Source organism: Sciurus vulgaris (genome assembly GCF_902686455.1).
Source record: "Sciurus vulgaris genome assembly, chromosome: 3".
Taxonomy (NCBI): domain Eukaryota; kingdom Metazoa; phylum Chordata; class Mammalia; order Rodentia; family Sciuridae; genus Sciurus; species Sciurus vulgaris.
The window spans coordinates 4901928-4918013 of NC_136463.1; the positions used below are offsets into that span (position 1 = coordinate 4901928).

Below are 16086 nucleotides of genomic sequence, written 5' to 3' on the forward strand. Positions count from 1 at the left end.
GCAACTGAGGTAATAGAGAATAATAAAGTCATTTATGCTTCAAAAAAAAAAAAAGAAAAAGATTGGAAATGAAGAAATAAAACTGTTCTCAAATGAAATAATCTTGACTATAGAAAATGTCAAAGAATTCTCTCAAAACTACTAAAAACAATAAGCGGATCAGCAGGGATACAGAATATAAGATCAATATACAAAAAATGTTTTTCTACACACCAACAACAAACATTCCAATGTGAAATCAAGAAAACAACTCCATTCCTTTACAATAACATCAGAAAGAATAGATATGTAAAAATACATTTGACAAAAAAGAAGCAATCACTGTAAACTATTCATATGTAAATTTCAGGAAATTTGTTCATCCATGTAAGAAAACTATGCGTAAGGAAATAATTCAGAACCCCAAATAACTAAAGCACTGTTGAAAACAAATAAAGGTAGAAGACTCATACCACCCCAAACGTGGAAATAAAGGAATCAAGACGGTGTGGAACAGCCACGAGAACGGACATACAGATCAACAGACTGACATTTGAGCCTACTGAAGGTTATCCAGGGAAAATTCCACTCCTCTACCAGACCCCTTAACACCCAACTCAGCTTGAAAAAGTTACAGAAGATGGACCTCTGCCTGTCAGCACCCCAAGAAAGAGGAGGGAAGGGGAAGAATGGGGGGCTCTTTTGCCAGTGTGACTGCTCTCGAGCTGATGAACTTTGCCTGGATGATGGTCTGACCTCTACGTCTGCTTATCCCCAGGACAGACATTTATGGGCTAAGAATCCCCCTGACGAGGGAACTAACACCAGTGGGGTCTGAGATGGCCACCGAATGCTGCCTCTTAGACCCCAAATCCCTCAAGATAGCAAGGTGAGCAAAGAGGGGTTGTTACTGGGAAAAAACCTAGACACACCCTCCGGTCTCACTTCTCTTAACTAAAACCAGCTCCTTTTGAGGTTCTTAGCCTCCCAGCAGCTCCGCTGCAGACCTCCCCTCCCACGTAGGTGTGTGGGCCCTGAGGACGGCAGTGGCCAGGTGACTGACTGGGGTCCTGAAGGCCATTTTGGCTGACACTGACTCTTGGGATGGGTTCCTGGATGGGATAGAAAGGCCTGGCATCTGCCCTCACACTGTCTGTCCCTTGCCAAGGGGGCAAGGTGCACCCCACACCCGCCGGCACTGACCATGGCAAAGCCTGAGCCCCCCAGGTCTTGCTGGAGGCCTGGCTGCCTGGGCCTGGGTGTCAGCTTCCACTCAGAACTGCTCGCAGACGTGCCGATCGTTTGAGGTGACACGGGGTTCACTTGACCTAGACGCCCGTTATCTCTGATGCCCACCCCATTTCAAGGCTAAAGACACCCACCAGTCACCATGACAGGAAACAGCCAGAACATAAAAGAAATGATAAGAGGTGGCGCCCGAGTTCCTGGAAGATCGCCATCCGTTCCCAGAAAGGACATGAGCATTCCTCCCCTTTATGAGCCTCTCCCTCACTGTTCTTGTGCCACATCCGCAAGCCCTCAGCGTCTGCAGCTGCGCAGCTGATCTGGGGGCACGGCTCCCTCTTCTCCATTCTTCCGCCACTGAATGAAGTCTTCCTCCACAACACCTGTCTGCTGGACTTTGGTTCTTCTTTGGGATGAGTCCCTGAGGCTGGGTTCCATGACACTGGATCAAGAGCCACATCACCTGGGCTCTCCCACTCCCTTTGGTGGCCATGCACGTTAATCCTGGTGTCTTACCGAAAGTTCTCAGGACTGATGGCAAATTTCTTGGAACGTATTGCTAAGCTCAGGGGACCTCCAGCCTCCACCCACACGAAAGCTAAGACATGGCAAGACCTCCACGCTGCCCAAGTGATTTCCCAGCTCTGTTGAGCCTGCCTGCCTTACGCCCACAGCAGTGTAGCCAGATGTGTAGATTTACGACTTCCCTGAGTTCCGGTAATTTCTTCCACAATGGAACGGTCCTTCAGGGTAACTTGAATCCATGTTCCTGGGCCATGGTCACTCTCCTTTGGCTCAGAATAAACTGTTTTCTTATTTCCTTTAAAGCAGAGTTGTGATTTTACTTTGACATACATATGAAATGCATTTTTAGATTAATTTTTTTATTTGTTCTAATTTGTCGTACATGACAGTAGACTGCATTTATGCTTTTCAATAGGCCATACGTAAATGGGAGTGTAATCTCTCGTTTTTCTGATTATACATATTGCAGGGTCACATCGGTCATGCAGTCTTTTATGTACGTGGGGTAATAATGTCTGTTCCAGTCTACTCTCCTTCCTATGAAATGCATTTTGACATGATCCTTTCAACTTCTGACAGGTTCATTGGGAAATAACCCCATCGGAGATTGAGCTGCCTCTGCACCTCGTTTCTGCTAGCGATGATGAAAACGTTTAAAATTAGTCCGAGGTGACAGTTGCACACACTAATATCCACTGACCTGGGAAACCTAAGTGAGTGAGCTATACAGTCCATGAAGTGTATGTCACTCAGGCTGCTAAGAAGTTAGAAGTGGACCTGGTACCGAGTACAGAATTAGAGAAGAGGGGGTACGCTAGGGGGGACACTGAGCACAGCCCCCTGCTGTAACATACCAAAATATGCGGCCCTGAATTACGCCTCTTTGGCATCAGGGTTTTTTTTTTTTTTTTTTTTTTTTTTTTTTCCTGCTGATTGTTTTGAGAAACAGCAGGCCAAGGGAAAGGTCTAAAAGCAGAGCTGAAGTCATGCTTTTCGAGGGAAAGTGGCATTTATAAGGGAAGGTGGGAGAGCTAGGGCTGCACTCTGCTTTTGCTGCCCCCTCCCCACTACCTGCCTCTCCCCAGCACCTTCTTTCCATTTGAGTTGAAAATGCTGCATAAGCTGGAGTCGTAGGCCACCGAGACAGGGTCCCTGCCAAGAACCGAGAAGGGCAGAGAAAAAGGGAGTTTCCTCCTCTCCGCCGCCAGCTTCACCGCGGGGCGTTCAACTTTCCAAAAGCCGAAATGCCTTCGTTTCACCCCACCCTCCTCCAGCCATCTAGGTACCTTGGAGCAGAGAGGATCCAATGGCTGGCGCTTTTCAAGAAGTCCAGCCCTGGAATGACGCCAGGGCACACTTGCAGGAGGAGGGCACCCCTCCAGGGGAGCTGCTTCCCCCTGGCCTTCCAGGGATTTTACAACTCAAAATAGTGGGGAGTTGATAGACACACACAGACTCTCCTGCTGTGATTTCCCTCCTCCCCGTGGAAAAACCAGTTTTGCCCCAAATTGCAATTCCTTGTAATGATTCCTACTCTAAATTGAGCTTCTGCATTCTCTCCTGGCCATTGCACCTGCCTCTCTGACGAGCAGAAGGAAATCTTGAACACACCTCCAAGTCTCTTTTTTGTGACAATCATCTTTACGCTTTATCTTTGATTGCCAACAACCTTTGACAGCTCTTATCTGCATGTTAGTTCTCACACGCCCTCTGGATGGTTTATAACGAAGACTAAAGTAAAAAGTTCTAGTTTAAAAAGGAGAGAAAAGTAGATCTTACCAACGTAAGATGACAATGGTGCCTAGAATCAGTTCCCCTTAAACGTAGATTTCCCTGAATCTCACATTCCGCCCCGGCACACGCTATGCGGCATCGGGCTGGAACCCGAGGACCAGGAAGTGCACTCTGGATTTCCACCCCACTGCCCTGGTTGTAATTTTCCCTCAAGAGTAATGTGACTTTTTTCTTTTTCTTTCTTTCTATTTTATTTTTATTTTTTTCTAGAATCAAGGCGGTGTGAACGATTTCTCAGAAGGCTGGGAATGCAGTCTCTGGGTCATCCCATGAGGACCTGGAGCTAGCAGCTCACTCAGATCCTGGGCCACTACTGGCTGGCAGAGGTGGTCCCTCCATCCCCCCTCATACAGTGCAGTTGCCCTGGGGCTGGCGCTGCCTCTCTCGGTGCCTGGTGGAGAGCACACCCACACTGCTGTTAGGGATGCGGTTTCAGAGCAGGAGGGAAGGTGAAAAGGCCACGCTGACCGAGAGTCCAGTGCCTACCACAAACAAGGCACTGCATGTGGAGACGTCACGGTGTCCTGATGCCCTGAAGCAGAGGCCTTTGCGTTTCCCATTTGTGGATGAGGCAAGAAGATCAAGGAACTTGATAAAAGTGAGCTTGCTTCTAATGTAGGTATATTTCTCATAAAGTACTACATTCAGAAATTGGCTTCAGAGACAGAAGAGGAAGGTGGACTTGTTTGAACAAAAGGAGTTTCTCTTCCTTCAAGCCACGCCAGCCTATAAGCCTTCATAAAGCATGAAGGCGGTTCCTCCTTTCCCTGGCAGAGACTGATAGCCTCCGCATTTACCCGAGTGGCTCACTGTGGATAGAAAGGGTGCTCACTCCCTGATCCGAGGCCTGGGCAGGGAGCCTATCTGCTGCCTGCATCAAACCCCAGGATATGGAGGAATTTCCTCTAGGGCCCAACTCAGCAGCATGAGGTCCTGCCCACGGAGACTCAGTCGCCTGGGTCAAGGTGTCCTGTGGCCCTTGCTTCTGGCTGTGCTCATCTTCTTCCTCTTCACCCTGCCTTCCTTCATTAAGGAGCCTAGCACGAAGCCTTCCAGGTAAGAGGTGCACCCTTCCAACTTCCTATTTCATGAGGGGGAACCGAAAGTCGTAGCCCCAGGAAGCCTTGTGATCTGGGAGCCACTTGTGTAGATGTCAGATCAGAAATGTCATCAAGAACCACTCGGAGGGAAGACCAAGGGGAAAACATGGGGACACGTGGCATGGTGGCAACCAAGGTACCAGGGACACCCCCAGACTCCCACGGGGCAGAAATGGAGGCAGGAACTGAGACCTAATGAACCGGCCAGCAGAGAGCACAGGTAGAGAGTGGGACAGTTTCCCCTCGAGACTTGTAATGCCAGCAGCTTCAGCGCTGGCTCTTACAGGCTGTTCTCCACGTCCCAGAGTGACAGATTTGTTCCAGGTGTTCCATCTGTTCAAAATCGTACCGCCCTGGGAGGTTCGTCAGAGAAACCGAGACCTCCCACTTAGGTAGGCAGCTTCCATTCTCTGCCCCAAGTTCATCCTCCAAAAAGACCAAGCCATTTTTTTTAGAAAATAAACACACCTCCAGCAATGAAGGTCCTTTTCTTTCCAGACTCAAGTGGAAAAAAAACAAAAAAAAAAAAACAACTTTTTTTTCTTTTGGTTTCACTAGTCTTAAAATTTTAAAATAACAGATGTTCTCATAGAGTTAAAAGATAAACAGAGAAATGAAGCAGGGAGCGAAGGTCTCCCCATCTCACGCCACTCTGATCCCTGCGAATACCTTGGAATCATGATTATAGCTTACACTTCCGCAGCAGCACTGTGTGCCAGGCCCTATTCTAAATGCTTTATGTACGTGAACTAATTCTCATTATTATGAGGATGCTGAGACACAGAGAGCCAAGCTGAGTCACCTGAAATAACACTGCTAGCGTGTCTCAGCACCGGGATTTAAACCCCGGTCTTCTGACCCTGTATCTGGTGTGTTTCCTTCATGCTATGCAAGACCTGCACCTATATATCCCATCATACTTTCTGTGCCACAGGACAATTTTTTTTTTTTTCCCAGTACTGATGACTAAACCCAGGTGCTCTACCACTGAGCACTTCCCCAGTCCTCTTGATTGTGAGACAGGATCTGGCTAAGTGGCCCGGGCTGGCCTCCCACTTAGGATCTCGGCCTCCTGATTACAGGCATTCGAGGCCTGGCTACTGGACAGTTTTTAAATCACACTACGTTGCAGACATTTTTCCATGTTGTTGATACGTAGACTGCTATTTATTATCATCATCATCATTATTATTTTGTGTGCTGGGCGGGGGCACCCAGGGCCTCCTGCGTCTCTTGCATGCCAGGCAAGCACCTGCCTCTGAGCTAGGCCCCCAGCCCCACCCCCACGCCCTTCTTTTTCACAGCTCCACAGCATTTTGCAGAGCTGATAGTGTTCCTTAGCCGATCCCTGTTGATTGGCACCGGGTACTGGACCTGGGGGTGGGCACTTGGGCCGTCACCCATTTTTCCTCACCTCCCTTGGTACATCTACGTGGCATTTCTGCAGGTGGATTTCTTGCGGTGGGGTTCAAGACCATGGTCACAGCCACATGAAATGTTAATGGAGACGGCAAAGCATTCTCCCCCCCACCCTCCGCCCTGTGTTTTTCTTTTTAATTTTCATTTCTCAGTTTACTAGGGAAGCTGAGGCTCTTCTTAAAGTTATTAACCATTTGTGTTTTCCTTTCCTCTCTTCGTTACCGGCGATTGAACCCAGAGGTGCTTTACCACTGGGCACACGTCTCCAGCCCTTTCTCTTTTCAGAGACAGGGCCTCACTAAGTTGCTGAGGCTGGCTTTGAACTTGCCATCCTCCCGCCTCAGCCTCCCGAGTGACAGAACCATTTGTTTTTCTCTATGAATGCCCTGCTTGTATCTTTTGCTCTTTTTTTTTAAATTGAATTTTTTCTTTTTCTTATTTGTAAGAGATTCCCATGTATGGGGGATATTAACTCTTTTCTGACTTATATGTTACAATGCTTCAAATATTTCCTATTGCTCAATATTTATTACAGTGTTTGTGATTTCATATCTCATACACAAGTAATATTAGAGCTGGGGTTGTGGCTCAGTGGTAGAGCAATTGCCTAGCACGTGTGAGGCACTGGGTTTGATCCTCAGCACCACATAAAAATCAATAAATAAAATGAAGGCACTGTGTCCATTTACAACTAAAAAAAAATTTTAAAATAAGATAAATTTTTTAAAAAAAGACATAATATTTACTTATTTATTTTTGTTTTTAGTTGTAGGACACAACACCTTTATTTATTTATGTTTATGGGGTGCCTCACACACGGTAGGCGAGTGCTCTACCACCGAGCCACAACCCCCGCCCCGAAGTAATATTTTTTTTAATTTTTTTTAATTTTTATTGTAAACAAATGGGATACATGTTGTTTCCATTTGTACATGGAGTAACAGCATACCATTTGCATATTCATACATTTACATAGAGTAATGATGTTTGATTCATTCCATTATTTTTTTCCTTCCCCCCACCACTCCCACCTCTCTTTTCCCTCTATACAGTCCCCCCTTCCTCCATTCTTGCCCCCCTCCCACCTCCCATTACGTGTCATCATCCCCTTATCAGTGAGATCGTTCCTCTTTTGGATTTTTGAGATTGGCTTATCTCACTTAACATGATATTCTCTAATTTCATCCATTTGCCTGCAAATGCCATAATTTTATTCTTCTTTATAGCTGAGTAATATTCCATTGCATATATATACACCACAGTTTCTTTATCCATTCATCAATTGAAGGACATCTAGGTTGGTTCCACAGTCTGGCTATTGTGAATTGAGCAGCTATGAACATTGATGTGGCTGTATCTCTGTAGTGTACTGATTTTAAGTCCTTTGGGCATAGGCCTGATGTAATATTTATGTAGATAAAATTTGTCTATCTTTTCCTTTATGGTCATTGGGCTTTTTGTGCAATTTTTAGGAAGGTGAGTCCTGCCCCAAAATTATACAAGTTTTCTTTTGAATTTTCTACTAACATTCCTGCACTTTTCTTCTTTAAGTTTAATAAGTGAACCCTGAAGAATTCTTTTTGCATACAGCATGAACATGAGCATTCTTCAGGGTTCTTTTGATTGCAATCAGCAAAATCCAAATCGATCAAGCTTAAGTAAGATAGCAAGGGGGGAGAGATGCTGGAGGATCCCGGCCCGCCCAGAGAGCGCTCCAGGGTGACACTGGCCTGCAGATGAATGTCACCAGGAGGTGACAGGGTGTCTGACCTTCTTCCCCAGGAGTTAAAGGGCAGAGGTTAAGTTGCCTGGTACCTGTTTCTGGTCTAGAGGTTTCCAAAGGCTGAAGGCCAGTGTGACTGTCTGTAGTGTGACGTGTGAGGAAGAAGACAGCCACTCCTGTGGCACGCGTGGTGCAGAGGTCGGGGGAGCCGAGCCTTGGAACTGTCCAGTTACTTGCTGGAGCCAAGTAATGAAATGCTCACCCTAGAAAAGTGTGGGGACACTGAATGCTGCCGGGGCCCCGGGGTCAGGTCCAGGAAGGACCCTCCTGGAGGAACCCTGGTGCACAGGAGAACCTTCCACAGAGAAGCCACCTTAGTGAGATGGGTCACGAGGGTCCCTGCCATCAGACAGAGGCTGGCGGAGCCTCAGGGTGAGCAGACACCTCCCCAACACACGCCGGCAGGTGGGCACTGACAGAAGAGCTGGGCCTTGACCAAGGGGCAGCGGGGCCACAGCTCGGGGGCTGGGCTCCATTCCAGCCAACACCGCAAAAGGAAGGAAAGGAAGAGGGGCAGTGTCCTGCCTGACATGATCTTGCTGCTCCCTCCCTTCCTCCTGTACCTCCCCAAACTCCTCATCTCATCTCCTCCGTCTCCCCATTCCCACCCAGCTGAGAGGGTTGTAGCTCTGGTTAGGCTGAGAGCGGGAACAGGAGAGGAGCTTTGAACAACACAGACAACTGGAGCTCTGGACTAGATTAGAGGGGAAGCGGGGAGGGAAGGGGAGGGGAGGGGAGGGGAGAGGAGGGGAGGGGAGGGGAGGATTATATTGCAATTTTTCTTAGACTGTCTTGGGTTTTTCAGTTGGTTGTTTTGTTTTGGTACTGTGAACCCAGGTCCTGCACTTACTAGGCAAGTGCGCTGCCACTGAGCTATACCCTCAGCTTCCTGCAACTGAATTTTCAGCATCAAGTGACTATAACATTTTGGAGTCTGCCCAAGACATTAAGGAATAGGAAAAGGGACATGCGTTATACCACTCAATAAACTGTTTATGTAATTACGTTTCCAAACGGTTCAGAGAGGAGCAAGTGCCACACAGAGGTTTCCGGAAGAGACTCTCCCTGGAAATTCTCTGTTGAAGGCTTCTCAGAAGATGTGGCACTTGAGACAGGCAGGGCTCAGATGAGACTAGGAAAAGGCGTGCGGGTGAGGAAGATCCTACAAACAAGTCCCCTGGCCTTGCCAAGTGACAGGCAAACTGACCTCGGAGCAGGGAAGGGGGTGGCCGTGGGCAGCAGAGGCCCTGCAGCAGGGCAGGGCCAGAGGCTTGCTGCACAGGCATGTAGACAGCAGTGGCCCCGTGAGACTGGTGTGTGATGGCGACTAGTCTGTCAGAGGTGCACTGGATGGGCTGGAAGCGGAAGCAGGTGCCATTTTGGCCTGACCAACAGTGGTGACTAAGGGTGGGTACAGAAAGCGTTCCCATGCAAATGACCCTGACAGTCCTGCAGGAAGAGACTAGCCACGGAATTTCAAGGTGAAGGGAATCCGCAGGCAGAAAGCAGGAAGACAGGGGCCAACAAGAGATGTTTCAAAGGAACAAGAAGAAGAGTAGGAGAGGCAAAAGTGACCACAAGCTTTGCACTTTAGAGACTGGCCATGGTCCACCTTTCTCGGTTTTGATCCCACAGTGCTTCTGGGAACAGGGTAACAGTAAAATCAGACATAATTTAGGCACAGTGGCACATACCTGTGATCCCAGCTATTCAGGAGGCTGAGGCAGAAGGATCCAAGTTCAAGGCCAACCTTAGTGAGGTCCTGTCTCAAAATAAAACTTTTTTAAAAATGGATGGGGATGTGGCTCAGTGGTAGAGTGTCCCTGGATCCAATTCCCAGAACCTCAAAAAAAAAAAATCAGATATAAAAGAGAATTGTAGAAAGCTTACCTTAATTTTTGAGGGTCGAAATCAAGGTGGTGACCCAGTTTTATGACACATCAATAACATTTCAGAACTGGAGACATTTCCAGAGCCATCTCTACCAGGATTCATCTATGTACTCCTTGGCAGAGAACTGAGATCAGCATATTTATTCTTTCTCAAAGTTGTCAAATATGAGGCTCAGAAAGGTTAAGGCTGATTCCACCCAACCAGGAAATAGCAAAACAGACTTTTGAATTTAGGAGACTTTGGCCCCAAATGCCATTCTTCCACTATCTCATTTGTGGGTTGACTCTCAAGAGATGCAAAGTCTAATGAAAGAGAGAGAGAGAGAGAAGGAAGGTCAGCAGGATGCAGGTGATTCTCTTAGTGTAAATATCTGCAGTAAAGTCACAAAGGACACGTGCTAGGAAGCAGACCCAGAAGACCAGGTCCTGGGGAGTCGGCATGAGAACATCACGGAGAAGGTCGCACTTGCACAAAGCCTAATGAGTGTGTGACATCTCAGCCATCAGGAACGATGCAAATGGAGGGTACAGGGTGAGCCATGGCCCAGAATGCTCAGGAGGGCGTTGACGGAGCTGATCAACTGGCTCTGGAGTGGCACTTGCAGTGTGCCAGGCCCTGGTCTCAGAGAGTCACGATGGCTGTTGCATATTAGGCTTTTTGGGTAGAAACATCATCACACACACCCCCCCATTATGGATAAAATAACGTGCCCAGGACAGTCTGGTCACAAGGGCAGGCCCAGGCAAGCTGACTGCAGTCCAGCCTCTCAGCTCTGAGCTGACACCAGCTCTGCCCTCCAGCTCCTTAGATTCAGCAAACCCAGAGTTTTGTTTGGCTTTCCTGCCAGAGCATGAATTTCTTGTGGGTAGCCTCTCATTTGTCTGTTCCTTCAGTATTTAGAGCATGTCCTGAACACAGCATAGGAGCATAAATAAATGCTTGTTGATGAAAGAATGAATCCATGCCCTTAAATAACAGGCCAAAGTATTCATAGACTTTATCCTACAGCTATCAGAACCTTTAGAGTATGGGGTCACATGCTTAATTCTATGCTCTCTGCGGGTTACTCTGTGGCTAGATGCTGGGGGATGGGAAGGGGGTCAGAGGCCACTGCAGTGGTTCAGGATACCTGAGCAGGGACCATACGGACAGGAAGAAAGAAATGAGAGTATCAGATTGGCTGAACTTGGCCACAGGCAGGATGGCGGAAGGAGTGACGAGGAAAGACGTAAAGTGACTCTGTGACTTCAGACCGTGGTTACTGGCCACCTCTCATACCTTCTTAAGACAAAGCCAAGGGCATCAGACTGTGAAGGTGTTGTTCCCAGGGTCTGTTTTGCTGGCTGACGTGCAGATATGGTCTAAAGCCACCCTCTGCTGCCTGGCCTCAGAAGTCTGGTATACATGTTAGAGATGATGATTAAGAGGAAGCTTTAAAACCACATCTATGGAGTCTGCTTTCCATTTTATTTTGTTTTGGAATAAGAAACATCACCTTACTTTCTCTAACCTCCTGATTTCTGATTCTGGACCTCTGGTCCTCCAGGCTGCAGAACTTAACCTTGGCTGTTCTTCCTCCTCCGCCCCATCCTGGGATGCTGCCAGGGGTTCTAGGACCCAGTGCAGTGCCAAGCATGGAAGGGCAGCAGACTCTTAGCCCCTGATGGAGCTGCTGCTGAGCAGCACTGCCCCTGTCCCTGGCTCTCCCCCGTCCACCCGGCTTAGGCTGTCTGTGGTCCCATCTCCCTAGCCTCTGCATGCAGCCGTTTCCTTTCTGGGTTAGTGTCAGACCCACTGCCATAGGGGCCGGTGGTCTCTGACCTGGTGACCACAGATCTCTCTCCTGCCTCCGCTTTCTCTTCTCTCCCTTCCCACCCCCCACCAGAGCAGGTCTTTCCAAGGAAGGGACAATGGCAGTAGGCAGTAGTTAAGTCTTCCTCCCTCCTAACTTCTCTAAGGTATTTTATGTATTTCATCAAATTGTGAACATGGAACAGACTCTTAACTGCTGGGGGAGGTGAAGGGGTTCTGGGAGGAAAATAGTTAAATGACATTCCAGAATACTAGACAACCAGACAGGAGAGGGACCTGGCTGCTCACACCCGAGGGGCTAGCGGCGTGTTCTTCCAGGGGATGGGACTGTAGCAGAGGGCTGCTCTCGGGCTGCAGCCACTTTCTGCATTTCTGCAGTGAGCACACATCTCCTTTCTCATGTCGGAAGACTCCAGAGGACAAGGGTCTGTTTAGGGATCACATCCACGTTGCCATCGTCTGCCGGGGGGGAACCGTCTTCCTGAGTTGTCCCCACCGTCCCCGCGCCTGGGACCAAGGTCGCCATGCGTGACACCTTGCTGCAGCTGTGGATATTCACACTGCTTCCCTGTGAGACGGTGAGCTGCTCAGACAGGCGACCGCAGCCTTTTCATCTTCAGTCCCTAGCGGATGTTCTATGCCCACCATGTCATGGCCAGGCATTTAATAAAACATGCGTCAGATAAGCAGTGCATGGGGCTCTCAGAGTCTCTGGGGTTCTCCTCGATTTGTAATGTGTGTTGAGGAAACGGGCTCAGTCGTAAAGTCCACCAGGGCCACAGAGCAGCCGTCGGTGCCGCCCACTCCAGGGCCCTGATCCCCAAGGCGGCTGCTCAGCTCCCCTGCTGTCTCTTGGCACTGACCTTGTGTTTCTGAATAACACGGCTGGCCTGCTGTCTTCTGACTCTCCACTGGAAGTAGTGAAGTGCGTCAATGAAATATGATTCGCCCTGAGCCTTGGAGTTGGTCCTCCCTTCAAGGGTCCTCTCTGGACATAGCAACCCAAAGGGAAGCTGACTGGGCATCTGTCACTGTGTCATTCCAGCATTGACAACTGTCCCAGTTTGACAAGGCTAGCGTGGTATGACCTAGTGATTTTTAAAGTGTCCTTCACCAAATTATATTGTTATCTCGTGTGCACGCATGAATACGTAACGACAAATCACACCGTTACGTATGACCATAGTGCACCAATAAAAAATGCGGATGCAGGAAAAAAAAGAGAGAGAGAAAGGAAAATGAAGTGCCTGCTCTACAACGGCTCGTAAGTTTTATGAGACAGGTATTAAGGGTTTTGTTTAATGCCTGAAGAAATAGAGGCTCGAAGTGTTCTGTGACTCGCCCCAGGTGCCTGACCAGTCAGGGTATGTATCACGTCTTCATGTTGGAACCGTCAAGCAGCTCTTTCCAGCTCTGTAAAATACACGTCATTGTCAGCTGGTCGCCCCGTGCTGTGGAGCTGGAACTCACTCCTCATCTAGAGGAGTTCCGGTGCCCGCCTCCCCTCCTGGCTCTGCTCCCTCCCCGCCACTGAGCTCTATGCTGCTGTCTATGAAATCACCTCCTGAGGCTTCCACGGCGGTGAGAACATGTGCTATATTCTGTGCCTGGCTTATTCCACTGAGCACGACACCCTCCAGTTCCATCCATGTTACCACCACCAACAGGACCTCGTTCCTGGCCGGCCACCATTCCGTGGTTCATACACACCACCTGTTCTCTCTGCTCATCCTCCAGTGGCCGGCCACATGGCCGATGCCACGTCTTGGCTCTTGTCAATGCAGCTGCCACAAACGTGGGAGGGCGGGCATCTCTCTGGTAACGCGCCTCTCATTTCCTTGGACTGGATCCTGTAGGACTCGTGTTTGTAGGTCTTTGAGGAGCACACAGTTTTCCATACCGTTTTCTGTAACGGGGAACTCACACGCACTGTTGACTGGGATGTCAGAATTGCCCTTTCTCCCACTCTGCCACTATTTGTTATCTCTTGCCTTTTTTATTATGGCCTTTCCAGCTGGGCTGAGACCACCCATTGCTGTTCAGTCTGCGTTCCTCACGATCAGAGACATTCAGCCTTTTTTCACATACTTGGCTGTTTGTGCACCTTCTTTTGAGAAATGTCTCTTCAGGTCGCTTGCAGTTTTTAAGGGATGGTTCACATTTTGCTGCTGTTTGAGGGCCTTGTATTCTGGGGCTATTAATCCCTGGTCAGATGGATAGTTTGCAAGTGTTTCCTCCCCTTCTGCACCTCTGCACACTCCGTGGATGGTTTCCTTGGCTGTGCAGAAGCCTATTAAGTCGGACGTAATGCTACTTGTTTGTTCTCGCCTTTGTCCCCTGTACTTTTGGAGTCTTAGCCAAATAATTAATTGCCCAGAACAATGTCTTGAAACCTTTCCCCTGGTTTCGTCCAATAGTTCCATGGTTCCAGGTTTTGCCTTTAGGTCTTTGATCTTTCCCTCTTTATTTTTTCCTTTGCTGGGGACGGATCCCAGGGCCTGAGGCACGGCAGGCAAATGCTTCTTCCCCAGCACCTTTGATCCACTCAGTTGGCTGTTGTACTAAGAGATAAAGAGAGCCAGCTTTCCCAGCCCGGAGACTGCAGACCCTGTGTCTGTGATTCTCGACCCATACCTGCCATTGCTGTTTAAAACATCTCCTCCCTGGTTAGCTGGGTCCTGCCCACCACCACCCTCCTCAGGATCTTCCCTGGTCTCCTCAACTATCACATCAATACTCATGCCTGGGAGTCGGGGGTGAGCCCTGTGTCCCGCCTGTGGACGGGACGTGTGTGTCTTAGGGAGAGAGGACACCCCCCCAAAGCAGCTCACTGTCATTCTGGCCCAGTGAGTCCAGTGAGGAGGCAGGCATCTCAGCGGGCTCTGGAGAGATCTGAGCAGGGTGTGCTTGGGAATTGCTTCCTCATTTTTCCCCTGGATTTTTTCTGTTTTCTTCCTCCTCTGCCCTTTAGTATGACCCCTTCTGGATTGGAAGGTTTCAAAGCAAACAAAAGTTACCCCTGAATGTTTCCTCTTTTCTTCCCCTAATACATTATCCCTCAGTATCTCTCCAAACAAATGAGCTTTGACCTGGAAAAGAACACTCAGAATAACAAAACACGGATTTCCAGCATGCGTCTCAACCTGCGAGGTAATTTAGGCGATCCTACAGCTTTTAGTCACTGAAGCAGCTCACTTTAAAATCATTCAAAACCTTTAAATCATTTAAAACTTTTCAGGATTTTCCAGGGAAAATACACCTGCCAGTTGGAAAGGCAAAGCAGAATAGCTGTTTTGATTTCAGATAGGAAAGGAGACCCCAAAGAGCTCATCAAATTCCAGAGGGGGGACTGGAAGATCTGCGTGGACACCATGGGAGTCCTGGAACCACAGGTCCAGCTAAGCGAGTGGGGACAGGAGCAGCCCCAGGCAGAGGACTGGATAGCAGGAGTCAGGGGACCTGGGAGCAGCCAAGTCTGTGTGCTCCCCTTTCAAGAGAAATGGCTAAAGTTGGAATCACGTGGAGGAACAGAGAGGCAAAGCTGATGACCAGAACCCCCAAGAGAGGCTGGGACGTAGGCATGTGAGCAGCACCAATCTGTGTGACTAGCCACTCACGACAACAGACAGCTGGGCACAGGACCCAGGTCCCTTTCAGTCTCCACGCCATAGCAGGGGGATCCAGGTGCAAAACTGCTTCGGAAATCACAAGAGCCTTTTGACCTCTTTCCTGTGCTCCATAAAATGATCCACTCCTACTGGCGTTACAGGTGGCCACTGACATGGAGTCTTGTTCTCAAATTTCAGTTCAGACAGCCTCTGCACAGCCTCAGATCAGGTCCCTGCCTTATCTATAGTCCCCTGGTCTTGGGAAGATAGTGCTTTCTTGCCGAATTGCTTTATGACGTCAGGCGTGAATGAACTTTGAACCTGCCACCATTTCTTTGCCTCCAGGTTCCCCTTGGTGATGTTTCTACCAATAGAAAGGAGATTGCCAGCTAAACATCCTTCTATGTGTTACTTTTATCCAATAGAGCTGAGTGACCCTCATGCATGTTTAAATGCAATATTTTTTCTTTAACCCCCAAGTAGATCAGAATTATGAAATTAAATTGCTTTTTGCTTAATTATGTGGTCCGTAATGACTTTTCCTGTCTTTCTGGACTAGAGGCCCTTAATGGAAGGAAACATGCTGTCCCGTCCGCAGCCCTGCCCAAGGGGCGTGAGCTGTGGACCACTCAGGATCTGAAGGAATGAAACAGGACACTCAGTTTCTGCACACAGTTTAAGCATTCAGTAAGTCCGTGCATAAGAATGAGGAAGTGCTTGTATAAACACCTACAAACCTAACAATCATAGGTGTATTTAATTATTGAGAATTGAAACTTAATTACATAATTTTGTCACTCCCTGGATCACCGCTGTGACTTCCTGTACAACTTCAATGAGTTTTCAAGCAATTGGAGCATTTGTAGGCAGAAGTGTCTTTCTGGGCGTCCCTGGGCCACTCCTGTCTCCAGACAGGATTCCAGAGAGG

General features: G+C 48.5%; 1 protein-coding gene across 1 annotated transcript in view; it reads left to right on the plus strand.

Annotated features, from left to right (window-relative positions):
- The first annotated feature begins 3685 nt into the window (after positions 1-3685).
- The window catches only part of ST6GALNAC1 (ST6 N-acetylgalactosaminide alpha-2,6-sialyltransferase 1), a 30310-nt gene continuing 17909 nt past the window's right edge, over positions 3686-16086 (plus strand). The window contains exon 1 of the mRNA XM_079134919.1: positions 3686-4599. Coding sequence (XP_078991045.1) covers positions 4469-4599 — 131 coding nt within the window. The 5' untranslated portion in view covers positions 3686-4468. The remainder of the gene's footprint in view (positions 4600-16086) is intronic.